The sequence below is a fragment of the Stegostoma tigrinum genome, chromosome 1 (genome assembly GCF_030684315.1).
Source record: "Stegostoma tigrinum isolate sSteTig4 chromosome 1, sSteTig4.hap1, whole genome shotgun sequence".
NCBI classification, from domain to species: domain Eukaryota; kingdom Metazoa; phylum Chordata; class Chondrichthyes; order Orectolobiformes; family Stegostomatidae; genus Stegostoma; species Stegostoma tigrinum.
In genome coordinates, this window is record NC_081354.1 from 105012300 (window position 1) to 105026377 (window position 14078).

At 49.5% G+C, this 14078-nt stretch overlaps 2 protein-coding genes across 2 annotated transcripts in view; one reads left to right on the forward strand and one right to left on the reverse strand.

Annotated features, from left to right (window-relative positions):
• Nucleotides 1-6711, reverse strand: part of nfxl1 (nuclear transcription factor, X-box binding-like 1) — a 146258-nt gene extending 139547 nt beyond the window's left edge. The window contains exon 1 of the mRNA XM_048542041.2: nucleotides 6396-6711. Within this exon, the coding sequence (XP_048397998.1) occupies nucleotides 6396-6579 (184 nt within the window). The 5' untranslated portion in view covers nucleotides 6580-6711. The remainder of the gene's footprint in view (nucleotides 1-6395) is intronic.
• Nucleotides 6712-13889: 7178 nt separating this feature from the next.
• Nucleotides 13890-14078, forward strand: part of LOC125457541 (ubiquitin-protein ligase E3A-like) — a 42301-nt gene continuing 42112 nt past the window's right edge. The window contains exon 1 of the mRNA XM_048541886.2: nucleotides 13890-14044. Coding sequence (XP_048397843.1) covers nucleotides 13980-14044 — 65 coding nt within the window. The 5' untranslated portion in view covers nucleotides 13890-13979. The remainder of the gene's footprint in view (nucleotides 14045-14078) is intronic.

Consider the following 14078-nt stretch of genomic DNA (forward strand, 5'->3'; position numbering starts at 1 on the left):
TTCTATAGCAGGGCAACCTGAATTGTATATAATACTCCAAATGTGGCCTCATTTATGTCTTGTACAGCTGCAACATGACATCCCAAATGCTATACTCAATTCTCTGATTAATGAAGACAAGTGTGCCAAACACCTTTTTCACAAATTGTCTATCTGTGACACCACTTTCAAGGAACTACGTACCTGCAACCCTGGGTCTCTCCGTTCGGCAACACAACCTAACGCCTTACCATTAACTGTGCAAGTCCTGCCCTGGGTTGTCTTACCAAAATGCAACAAATTGCCTTTATCCAAATTAAACTCCATCTGCCATTCCTCAGATTAGCTGATCAAGATTTCACCGGACTCTTAGATAACACATTTCACTGTCCAACTGCCACCAGTTTTGCCGTCATCTGAAAACTTACTAGCCATGCCTCCTATACTCTCGTCCAAATAATTTAAAATGACAAACAGCAGTGGACATAGCACTGATCCTTAAGGCACACTGCTTGTCACAGGCCTCCATTCCGAACAACAACCCTCCACCACCACCCTCTGTCTCCTACCATCAAGCCAATTTTGTATCCAATTGGCAAGCTCTCCCTGGATCTCATGTGATCTGACTTTACTAAATAGCATACCATGCAGAACCTCGGAGACCATACTGAAGTCCATGTAGACAACGTCTACAGCTCTGCCTTTATCTATCTTCTTAGTCAAGAAGTAATGAGCAAGTTAGCAAAGGAGAATCAGTGAACATAATCCATTTGGATTTGACAAGGTGCTACACAGGAAGCTGCTAAATAAAAGTTCATCATATTGGGTATAAGACACTGTTTTGGATAAAGAATTGGCTGACGACTGGCAGAAGGCAAAGAATAGGGATAAAGGGGTCTTTTTCAGGATGGCAGCTGGTGATTAGTGGAGTTCCTCAGGGATTAGCATTGGGACCACAACTATTCACATTATACATTAACAATCTGGACAAAGGAATTGAGGGTATTGTCGTTTTTAAGTTTGTGGATGGCACAAAGACAGATGGAGAGACATGAACTGTTGAGGAAGCAAGGAGGCTGCAGAAGAAATTGGATATGCTAGGCAAGTAGACAAAGGAATTGCTGATTAAATACAATGTGGTAAGTGCAAGGTTTTGCTATTTGGTAGGAACCTGCAAGCGCTGATTATTTTAAACAGGAGGGGCTTCGGAATGCTGAAACACAAAATCATAGTTCAGGATTCTCTTAAAGTCTTAATTGCAACATATAAAATAATCAGAGGGTTATATAGGGCGGATAGGGGAGCGTTTTTCCTAGGATGGTGATGGCGAGCACGAGGGGGCATAACTTTAAATTGAGGGGTGAAAGATATAGGACAGATGTCAGAGGTAGCTTCTTTACTCAGAGAGTAGTAAGGAATGGAACGCTTTGCCTGCAACGGTAGTAGATTCGCCAACTTTAGGTACATTTAAGTCGTCATTGGACAAGCATATGGACATTCATGTAATAGTGTAGGTTAGATGGGCTTGAGATCGGTATGACAGGTCTGCTCAACATCGAGGGCCGAAAGGCCTGTACTGTGCTGTAATGTTCTATGTTCTATGTTCAATGTTCAACATGCAGATTCAGTCAGTGGTTAGCACGGCAAATACTACGTTGGCATTCATTTTGAGTGGGCTAGAAAAGTAAGAGCAGTGATGTGCTGCTGAGGCTGTATAAAGGCTCTGGCCAAACCGCAAGAGAAACGTTGAGTGTGGTTTTGCGCCCCGTATCTAAGAAAAGACGTGCTTAATGGTTATATTATTATTATAGGTTATGTCATTATATTATTAGATTATTATTGTTGCAGGGGATCCAGAGGAGGTTTACAGGAAAGATCCTGAGAATGAAAGGCCTGTCATATGAGGAACAGTTAAGGACTCTGGGTCTGTACTCTATGGAGTTTAGAAGGATAAAGGTGAAGGGATAATTCTTTAGCCCTGAAGTGAAGGTGCTGGGGCTGGATTGGGGTGGACAAGGTCAGAAGCCACACGACACCAGATTATAGTTCAACAGGTTTATTTGAAATCACAAGTATTCAAAGTGCTGCTCCTTTGTCAGGTGGAGGGAAGAGAAGCACACTGGCACGTGTCTGTATTTGTAAAGCCTTCCTTGCTGTCCTGTTTTGACACCATCACCTTGATAACTTACTATGATCTTAATTAGTTTGTACTGTTTTGGATTACACATTACTTTGGTAAACATGCAATCCTTATACCAGTCATGTTATTCCAGCCATCTGGTTTGTTTCCAATACCTTATGTTGAATATTCTGTAATTACCCCTCCGTCTCAATTAATTGGATTATAGGTCATCCTTCCACTTGCTATTCAGCTGCTGACACTTTTGATCACCCACAGAGGCTAATTACACACCATTTATACAATCTTTTGCTTTCCTCAGCCTATAAATTACGTGCCTGTGTGCTTCTCTTCACTCCAGCTGATAAAGGAACAGTGCTCCAAAAGCTTGAGATTTCAAATAAACCTGTTGGACCATAACCTAGTATCACATGACTTCTGACTTTAGACCTGAGATGAGGATGATGACTCTGTACTCAGTGCTGCAAAGGGCTGTGGAGGCTAAGTAATTGGGTGTAAATAAGACAGAAGTAGGGAGGTTCTTGATTACTATGTGGATCAAGGAAAAAGGCAAGGGAATGGGGTTGAGAAACATATCAGCCACGACTGAATGGCACAGCAGACTCAAATGGGCTGAAGAGGCCATTTCTGCTCCTATATCTATGGTCTAACAGTTCTGGTCCCCTTATCTAAGGGCAAAGTTGTGATACAGGAGGTAGTCCAAACAAGGTTCACTACATCAATCCCCGTAATGAAGGAGCTGTCTTATGGGGAGAGGCTGAATTGGCTGGGCTTGTACTCATACTCATTGGTGTTTAGAACAATGAGAGGCAACTACAGTAAGATTTATAAAGATTCTTAGGGGGCTTGACAGGGTAAGTGCTGAGACATTGCTTCCTGTTGTAGGAGGGCCTCAGACTAAATGGGCAATCTCAGAGTGAGAAGTAGCAATTTCAGACAAAGGAGGTGGAATTCCATCCTTCAGAACGTAGTCAATTTGCTAACAGAGGATTGTCGAGCCTAGGTCATTAAGTTTTTATTCAGTATACAGCAGGATAATTGAGATGAAGATTATCAGATCAGTATGATGAAACTGCAAAATAGACTCAATAAGCCAAATATGGTTTTATATTATGCTTCAGTTATACAAGACATTGATAAGAATTCATCTTGAATACTATGCACTGTTTGGATCTCACCATTCAATTAAGGATCTAAATGCATCAGAGATAGTTCAAAGGAGATTTACTTGATTGACAGACGGAATGAGCAGGATGTCTTAGTATAGATTGGACAGACTGACCTTGTTTTTCATTGCAGTTTAGAAGAGTAAGGCACAAGTTGTTTATCATGCTTACAATCCTGAATGGTCTTGACGAGAGGGACGCCAAAAGGAGATTTTCATCTGTGGCTTGAGTTCAGACATGGAGCCACTAAAGGACTTAAAACTCTATATTGTTGAAGGCTTACCTATTCAGATGATCTGCCCACCTGTGCAAAATTACGGCTAGTTGACATAGTGAAGTTTAAAATATTTACTTTTTTTGTGTGGAATATAACGCATAAACATGATAAAGTGTAATAAGACCACAACAAAATAAATCTAAACACTGTATCTGCCATATTTCTGCTTCCAAAATACTGCATTATAATGAGGCCACTTAGCTGGTGGATCTGGTCAAAGTATTTTCTGATAACTGGTGTTTGCGAACAATAGATTTGTGGACTGGAGAGGTTGCAGTGCATCAAGAATCTCAGCAAGATCAGATAATAGGATCTGCAGATGCTGGAGAATCTGAGATAACAAGGTGTAGAGCTGGATGAACACAGCAGGCCAAGCAGCATCAGAGGAGTAGGAAGGCTGACATTTCGGGCCTAGACCCTTCTTGGGAAATGGGGGGGGGGGGGGGGGGGGGAAGAGGGCTCTGCAATAAATAGGGAGGGGGGGGGTCGATCAAAGATGGATACAGGAGAAGATAGATAGAGGAGAAGATAAGTGGAGAGGAGATAACCAAGTCAGAGAGGCAGGGATGGAGCCAGCAAAGGTGAGTGTAGGTGGGGAGGTAGGGAGGAGCTAGGCCAGTCAAGGCAGGACCAACAGATCAAGGGGGTGGGATGAGGTTAGTAGGTAGGAAATGGGGATGCGGGCTTGAGGTGGGAGGAGGGGATAGGTGAGGAAGAACTGGTTAGGGAGGCGGAGGCGAGCTGGGCTGGTTTTGGGATGGGGTAGGGGGAGGGGAGGTTTTGAAGCTTGTGAAGCCCACACTGATACCATTGGACTGTAGGGTTCCCAAGCAGAATATGAGTTGCTGTTCCTGCATCCTTCAGGTGGCATCATTGTGGCACAGCAGGAGGCCCAGGATGGACTGGGAATGGGAGGGGAAGTTGAAATGGTTTGCAACTGGGAAGTGCTGTTGTTTATTGCGAACCAAGCGTAGGTGTTCTGCAAAGCGGTCCCCAAGCCTCCACTTGGTTTCCCAGAAGTAGAGGAGGCCACAACAGGAACAGCGGATGCAGTATACCACATTGGCAGATGTGCAGGTGAACATCTGCTTGATGTGGAATGTCTTCTTGGGGCGTGGGATGATGGGGAGGGAGGAAGTGTGGGGGCAGATGTAGCACTTCCTGCAGTTACAGGGAAAAGTGCCAGGTGTGGTGGGGCTGGAGGCGGGTGTGGTCCGGAATAGGGAGTCATGGAGAGAGTGGTCCTTCCGGAAAGCAGACAAGGGTCGGGAGGGAACAATGTCTTTGGCGGTAGGGTTGGATTGCACATGACAGAAGTGTCGGCGCAAAGCGTTGGACCTGGAGGTTGGTGGGGTGGTACGTGAGGATAAGGGGGATTCTTTTTTGGTTGTTATTGCAGGGATAGGGTGTGAGGGATGAGTTGTGGGAAATATGGGTCAAGGGCATTTTTGACCACTGCGGGGGGATGTTGCGGTCCTTGAAAAAAAAACAAGGGTATCCGAGAATGTGCGGGAGTGAAATACCTCATCCTGGGAGCTGATGCAGCAGACGCGAAGGAATTGGGAATAGGGCATAGCATTTTTCCAGGAAGGTGGGTGGGAGGAGGTGTATTTTAGATAGCTGTGGGAGTTGGTGGGCTTGAAATGGATATCACTTTCTAGGTGGTTGCCCGAGATGGAGACAGAAGTCCAGGAAGGTGAGAGCGGTATTAGAGATGGTCAGGTGAACTTAAGGATGGGATGGAAGGTGTTGGTGAAGTGGATGAACTGTTCGAGCTCCTCGTGGGAGCACAAGGCAGTGCCGGTACAGTCAATGTAACGGAGGAAGAGGTGGGGTCAGGGCCAGTGTGGGTATGGAAGAGGGATTGTTCCACATAACCTACAAAGGGGCAGGCACAGCTTGGGCCCATGCGGGTAACCACGGTCACCCCCTTTGTCTGTAGGAAGTGGGAGGAATTGAAAGAGAAGTTGTTGAGGGCAAGAACGAGTTCGGCTAAGCGAATGAGGGTGTCAGTGGAGGGGGACTGGTCAGGCCTGCGGTACAGGAAGAAGCGGAGGGCCTTTAGGCCATCTGCATGGGGAATGCAGGTGTATAGGTACTGGATGTCCATAGTAAAAATGGGGTGTTATGTCCAAGGGAATTTCTGGAGTAGGTGGAGAGCATAGATGGTATCACAGACGTAGGTAGGGTATTCCTGGACCAAAGGGGGAGGAAATGGAGTCGAGATAGGTGGAAATAAGTTCGGTGGGGCAGGAGCAGGCAGAGACAATGGGTCAACCAGGTCAGTCAGGTTTGTGGATTTTGGGAAGGAGACAGAAACAGGCAGTGCACAGTTGGGGAACAATGAGGTTGGAGGCGGTGGATGGGAGGTTCAGACATAATGGGAACTGCAGATGCTGGAGAATTTGAGATAACAAGGTGTAGAGCTGGATGAACACAGCAAGCCAAACAGCATCTTAAGATAATAAAATGTGAGGCTGGATGAACACAGCAGACCAAGCAGCATCTCAGGAGCACAAAAGCTGACGTTTCGGGCCTAGACCCTTCACTAGAAATGGGGGGGGGGGGGTTTGAAATAAAAAGGGAGGAAGGGAGACGCGGATCGAAGATGGATCGCGGAGAAGATAGGTGGAGAGGAGGCAGACAAGTCAAAGGGGCGTTGCTCCTAAGATACTACTTGGCCTGTTGTGTTCATCCAGCTCTACACCTTGTAATCTCAGATTCTCCAGCATCTGCAGTTACTACTACCTCTGATGATATTGACAGTCACGTTTGCTGGCCAAACATTACATTCAAGCAGCCTCATTCAGTTTCTCTGTACCGTATTACTTACCATTGCTGGAATCGGACTGATTCCTTGACCTACTGCTGGAGCCTCTTCCATGTCTATCATATCCTCCACCACTACCTCCAGGAGCCTCAGCCTCTCGAACGAGTCCAACCACTTGGGGGGCGCCGCTACCTTTGCCCCTCCCGCGACCCCTACCCCGTCCTCCCTGCCGCCAAGCGGGCTCCATTGCCCGGCCTCTCTTTCCCTCTCTCCGGGCTCCGCAGGCGTTACTAACGGCCTAATACCCGAGCCCGGGCCGCCGGCGGCTGGAAACTCATCGCGCATGCGCCCCGCCGACACGCAGCACCCAGACTCCGCGCATGCGTCCCGTGCAAGGCGCCCTCTGGGAATTGAGGTCCGTCAGACCCCGCCCTATCGCCGCTGCATTGATATAGCATCAGAGATAATGGGTACTGCAGATGTTGGAGAATCCAAGATAACAAAGTGTGGAGCTGGATGAACACAGCAGGCCAAGCAGCATCTCAGGAGCACAAAAGCTGACGTTTCGGGCCTAGACCCTTCATCAGAGAGGGGGATGGGGGGAGGGAACTGGAATAAATAGGGAGAGAGGGGGAGGCGGACCGAAGATGGAGAGAAAAGAAGATAGGTGGAGAGGAGAGTATAGGTGGGGAGGTAGGGAGGGCATAGGTCAGTCCAGGGAAGACGGACAGGTCAAGGAGGTGGGATGAGGTTAGTAGGTAGCTGGGGGTGCGGCTTGGGGTGGGAGGAAGGGATGGGTGAGAGGAAGAACCGGTTAGGGAGGCAGAGACAGGTTGGACTGGTTTTGGGATGCAGTGGGTGGGGGGGAAGAGCTGGGCTGGTTGTGTGGTGCAGTGGGGGGAGGGGATGGACTGGGCTGGTTTAGGGATGCAGTAGGGGAAGGGGAGATTTTGAAACTGGTGAAGTCCACATTGATACCATATGGCTGCAGGGTTCCCAGGCGGAATATGAGTTGCTGTTCCTGCAACCTTCGGGTGGCATCATTGTGGCAGTGCAGGAGGCCCATGATGGACATGTCATCAAGAGAATGGGAGGGGGAGTGGAAATGGTTTGCGACTGGGAGGTGCAGTTGTTTGTTGCGAACTGAGCGGAGGTGTTCTGCAAAGCGGTCCCCAAGCCTCCGCTTGGTTTCCCCAATGTAGAGGATGCCGCACCGGGTACAGTGGATGCAGTATACCACATTGGCAGATGTGCAGGTGAACCTCTGCTTAATGTGGAATGTCATCTTGGGGCCTGGGATGGGGGTGAGAGAGGAGGTGTGGGGACAAGTGTAGCATTTCCTGCGGTTGCAGGGGAAGGTGCTGGGTGTGGTGGGGTTGGAGGGCAGTGTGGAGCGAACAAGGGAGTCACGGAGAGAGTGGTCTCTCCGGAAAGCAGACAGGGGAGGGGATGGAAAAATGTCTTGGGTGGTGGGGTCGGATTGTAAATGGCGGAAGTGTCGGAGGATAATGCGTTGTATCCGGAGGTTGGTAGGGTGGTGTGTGAGAACGAGGGGGATCCTCCCTTGACCGCGTCTCCCGCATTTCCCGCGACACATCCCTCACACCCCGCCCCCGCCACAACCGCCCCAAGAGGATCCCCCTCGTTCTCACACACCACCCTACCAACCTCCGGATACAACGCATTATCCTCTGACACTTCCGCCATTTACAATCCGACCCCACCACCCAAGACATTTTTCCATCCCCTCCCCTGTCTGCTTTCCGGAGAGACCACTCTCTCCGTGACTCCCTTGTTCGCTCCACACTGCCCTCCAACCCCACCACACCCAGCACCTTCCCCTGCAACCGCAGGAAATGCTACACTTGTCCCCACACCTCCTCCCTCACCCCCATCCCAGGCCCCAAGATGACATTCCACATTAAGCAGAGGTTCACCTGCACATCTGCCAATGTGGTATACTGCATCCACTGTACCCGGTGCGGCATCCTCTACATTGGGGAAACCAAGCGGAGGCTTGGGGACCGCTTTGCAGAACACCTCCGCTCAGTTCGCAACAAACAACTGCACCTCCCAGTCGCAAACCATTTCCACTCCCCCTCCCATTCTCTTGATGACATGTCCATCATGGGCCTCCTGCACTGCCACAATGATGCCACCCGAAGGTTGCAGGAACAGCAACTCATATTCCGCCTGGGAACCCTGCAGCCATATGGTATCAATGTGGACTTCACCAGTTTCAAAATCTCCCCTTCCCCTACTGCATCCCTAAACCAGCCCAGTCCATCCCCTCCCCCCACTGCACCACACAACCAGCCCAGCTCTTCCCCCCCCACCCACTGCATCCCAAAACCAGTCCAACCTGTCTCTGCCTCCCTAACCGGTTCTTCCTCTCACCCATCCCTTCCTCCCACCCCAAGCCGCACCCCCAGCTACCTACTAACCTCATCCCACCTCCTTGACCTGTCCGTCTTCCCTGGACTGACCTATCCCCTCCCTACCTCCCCACCTACACTCTCTCCACCTATCTTCTTTACTCTCCATCTTCGGTCCGCCTCCCCCTCTCTCCCTATTTATTCCAGTTCCCTCCCCCCATCCCCCTCTCTGATGAAGGGTCTAGGCCCGAAACGTCAGCTTTTGTGCTCCTGAGATGCTGCTTGGCCTGCTGTGTTCATCCAGCCTCACATTTTATTAGCATTGATATAGCGCCGTGCCAGGAGCATTGCAAAACAAAATACGACGCGAAGAGAATAGCAAGGTGGAATATCCAAATCTGAATCGAAGGGGACATTTTGCAGTGAGGAACCCCTTATGCAATGGCCTTGTTGTTAATAGTCTCACCAGCACAAGCCTGATGGGAGAGCTGGGTGGGTGGGTTATGTTCCCAGAGCGGTGCGGTCTCTCACTGATTAGACAAACACTGCGACATGGTGCCTGGCCATCCTGGTTGTTCTGGGTCCCGACGGGTGTGCTTCTCAATGAAGGAGAACGCAGAAGAGTCACCAAGGAGGAAGTGCATGCTCTCATGGATGTTATTGTGGATTTTGACTATAGTGCTGTGATCAAACAGCTCACTGGCCCTCATGTGCCCCAAAATTGATGAGGAATTGGAGAAATTCCATTCTTACTCAGTTCTGTGTACTAAAGATCATATGCCACATGGTGCAAATGACAAGGGATCTCTCTTTTGAGTCTTGAACATATTCCCGCATGTTAGTCGGAAACTGAATGCTCTGCTTTGAGCAACGATTATGGGGCTGCGGCAGTCCTTCCCCACCACTTCCCACCCACCCCGACCGAGTGGTTGGACTTGTTCAAGAGGCTGAGGCTGGCGAAGGAGCACATGTTAGACATGGAAGAGGCTGAAGCTCGTCAGGGAATCAGTCCAATTCCAGCAATGATGAGTAATATGGCACAGAGAAACTGAATGACGCTGCTTGAATATAATGTCCGGACAGCAAACAATAAACCCATCGACTAGCAATCTAGACTATAAATCCTTGCACTCTGCCTCTTCTAAAGATGCCATTCCATTCTCCCAGTTCCTCCGTCTCCATCACATATGTTTCAATAAGGCCAACTTTGACAAGGGAGCCTCTGAAATGTCCACTGTCTTCCTCAACCGAGGATTCCCCAGCTCCGTTGTTGACAGGGCCCCCAATATGGTCTGACCCACCTCCCGCACTTCCGCCCTCACACCCTCTCTTACTTTCCACAACAGCAAGAGGGTTCCTCCCATCCTTACCGACCATCCCAACGAGAAGATCATCAGCTACCATTTCCGCCACCTCGAGCAAGATGCCACCATCAGACACATACTCCCCTCCCCCCAACTTTGTCTTCCACAGGGACCGTTCCCATGGGGACACCTGGTCCATTCTTCATTCACTGTCCAATTTCCCCCACGACCACATGGCACCTTTTCCTGCAACCGCTGAAGGTGTAACACCTGCCCATTTACATCTCCCTCTTCAATATCCAAAGGCCCAAATGTAACTAGCAGGTGAAGCAGCACTTTACCTGCACTCCTCACAATCTATTCTATTGCATTCGCTGCTCACAAAGTGGTCTCCTTTACTGGTAGACTGGTTGACTGCTTTGCAAAACATCTACGATCGGTCAGCAAAACAGACCCTCAGATTTCAGTTATAAGAAATAATAAGAACCATAGTTGCTGGAGAATCTGCGACAACAAGATGTGGAGCTGGATGAACACAGCAGGCCAAGCAGCATCTTAGGAGCAGGAAGGCTGACGTTTCCAGCCTAGACACTTCATCAGAAATGGGGGAGGGAAAGGGGGTTCTGAAAAAAATAGGGAGAGAGGGGAAGGCGGACAGGCAGGGATGGAGCCAGTAAAGGTGAATGCAGGAGGGGAGGTAGGGAAGATATAGGTCAGTCCAGGCAGGACCGACAGATCAAGGGGCGGGATGAGGTTAGTAGGTAGGAAATGGGGGTGCAACTTGAAGTGGGAGGAGGGGATAGGTGAGACAAAGGACAGGTTAGGGAGGTGGGTACAAGCTGGGCTGGTTTTGGGATGTGGTGGGGGAGGGGAGTTTTTGAAGCTTGTGAAGTCCACATTGATACCATTGGGCTGCAGGGTTCCCAAGTAGAATATGAGTTGCTGTTCCTGCATCATTGGGTGGCATCATTGTGGCACTGCAGGAGGCCCAGGATGGACATGTCACCTGAGGAATGGGAGGAGGAGTTGAAATGGTTCACGACTAGGAGATGCTGTTGTTTATTGTGAACCAAGCGTAAGTGTTCTGCAAAGCGGTCCCCAAGCCTCTGGTTGGTTTCCCCGATGTAGAGGAGGCCACAACAGGTACAGGGGATGCAGTATACCACAATGGCAGATGTGGAGGTGAACATCTGCTTGATGTGGAATCTCTTCCTGGGGCATGGAATGGTGGTGAGGGAGGAGGAATGGGGGTAGGTGTAGCACTTCCTGCAGTTGCGTGGAAAAGTGCCAGGTGTGGTGGGGCTGGAGGCAACTGTGGAGTGGACAAGGGAGTCCCGGAGAGAGCAGTCGCTCCGGAAAGCAGACAAGGGTGGGGAGGGAAAAATGTCTTTGGTGGTGGGGTCGGATTGCAGATGGCGGAAGTGTCGGAGGATGATGTGTTGGATCCGGAGGTCGGTGGGGTGGTACATGAGGATGAGGGGGATTCGTTTTTGGTTGTTACTGTGGGGATGGGGTGTGAGGGTTGAGTTGTGGGAAAGGCAGGAGACACGGTCGAGGGGCGGATGTTCTGGTCCTTGTAAAATGAGGACATCTGAGATGTACAGGAGTGGAATGCCTCATCCTGGGAGCAGATGCGACAGATGCAAAGGAATTGGGAATGGGGGTGGCATTTTGCAGGAAGGTGGGTGGGAGGAGGTGTATTCAAGGTAACAGTGGGGGTTGGTGGTCTTGAAATGGATATCGGTTTCTCGATGGTTGCCTGAGATGGAGACAGAGAGGTCCAGGAAGGTGAGATAGGTATTAGAGATGGTCCAGGTGAACTTAAGGTTGGGGTGGAAGGTGTTGGTGAAGTGGATGAACTGTTTGAGCTCCTCATGGGAGCACGAGGCAGCGCCGATACAGTCATCAATGTCTTGACTTAATCAAGCCTCTCAGGCATTATTCAAAGGTGCGTAGAATCAATGTACTGTTTATCCCTGAGTTGCTATTTTTATCTGATTTGTTATCAGAACTACAGTAGCTTTGAAGGCAAATTGGAGGAAAGGCCAAAATGAAGTATTGATGTAACAAGTGATAGTAGGAATTGCAGATACTGGAGAATCGGAGATAACAAGATGTACATATAAAACATTACAGCACAGTACAGGCCCTTTGGCCCTCGATGTTGTGCCAACCTGTCATACCGATCTGAAGCCCATCTAACCTACACTATTCCATGTATGTCCATATGCTTGTCCAATGATGACTTAAATGTACTTAAAGTTGCCGAATCTACTACCGTTGCAGGTAAAGCATTCCGTTCCCTTACTACTCTGAGTAAAAAAACTACCTCTGACATCTGTCCTATATCTTTCATCCCTCAAATTAAAGTTGTGCCCCCTCGTGCTCGCTGTCACTATCCTAGGAAAAAGGTTTGTGGTCCCTATCCACCCTATCTAACCCTCTGATTATTTTATATGTCTCAATTAAGTCACCTCTCACCCTTCTTCTCTCTAACGAAAACAGCCTCAAGTCCCTCAGCCTTTCCTCGTAAGACCATGTAGAGCTGGATGAACACAGCAGGCCAAGCAGCATCAGAGGAGCAGGAAAGCTGACGTTTCGGGCCTAGACCCTTCTTCAGAAATAGGGAAAGAGAAGGGAGTTTTGAAATAAATGGGAAGAGAGGGAGAGGTGGATAGAAGATGGAAAGAGAAGATAAACCAGCTTAAACCAGCCCAGCTCGACCCCACCTCCCGAACTTGTCCTTCCTCCTACCCATCCCCTCCTCCCACCTCAAGTCCCACCCCTATCTCCTATCAACTAACCTCATCCTGCCCCCTTGACCTGTCTGTCCTCTGTGGACCCATCTCCTCCCTAACTCCCCACCTACACTAACCTTTACTGGCTCCACCCTGCCTCTTTGACCTGTGTGTCTCCTCTCCACCTATCTGCTCATCTATCCATCTTCTTTCTGCCTTCCCCTCTCTCCCTATTTATTTCAGAACCCTCTTCCCCTCCCCCATTTCTGAAGAAGGGTCAAGGCCCAAAATGCCAGCCTTCCTGCTGCTGATGCTGCCTGGCCTGCTGTGTTCATCCGGCTCGGCACTCTATTGATGTAACGAAGCAAGATTACGGGATCTCTTCAAAGCTGAGCTTGGAGTCATGGAATCTTGGAAGTTCGGCTTCAGATCACAAGGTATGTTGAGAATATGATCAATCTAGTTCAATTCAAAACAATGGTGAGAGAGGGAAATGAATTTGTGGTGATGGTTTTGGTTTGTTTAGTTCATTTATTTCTGGAACGAACTGCAAATCATCCAAGTCTGTAAGTCAAACAAGCAATTTTTTAGATTAGTTTCCCTACAGTGTGGAGACAGGCATTCCTGCCCAACAAGTCCACACCACCTCTTGAAGCATCCCACCCAGACCCACTCCCCTATAACCCTCACACCCCTAAGCACTACGGGCAATTTAGCATGGTCGATCCACCTAACCTGCACATCTTTGGACTGTGGGAGGAAACCAGAGCACCCGGAGGAAACCCACGCAGGCACGGGGAGAATGTGCAAACTCCACACAGACAGTCGCCTGAGGCAGGAATCGAACCCAGGTCCCTGGTGCTGTGAGGCTGCAGCGCTAACCACTTAGTCACCATGCCAGCCCCGCATATTGCTCAGGAGTGAAATTTTATATGATCCTCATGCCTACAAAAAAAGGGGGAAAGTGTGGCACACAGATGAGGAATAGCAGGTATAACCTGGAAGTTAATTGGAGTCCATTGTCCTGGACACGCTCTGGCAACAGCGAATCCTATTGGAATGGGCTGGATGCTGCAGGATGGGGCGGGGCATCGACTGCCGGAAACAGGCGGAGGGGCGGGATGACTACCGGAAGTATCCGGAGGGGGCGGGACCTGAGCTGGGCAGGAGTTTAATGTTTACGGTGGAGGTGGCTCTTGTTGCTTCATTTTCCTCTGTCTCCGGCCTCGCATGACTTCCCCTGACACTAACGTCCCGGTCACGCTGCTCGCTCCTTCTCCGGCGAGTCTCAAGCGGTGAGTGTGTCCCTCTTTGGCTGAGCCGAGCCAT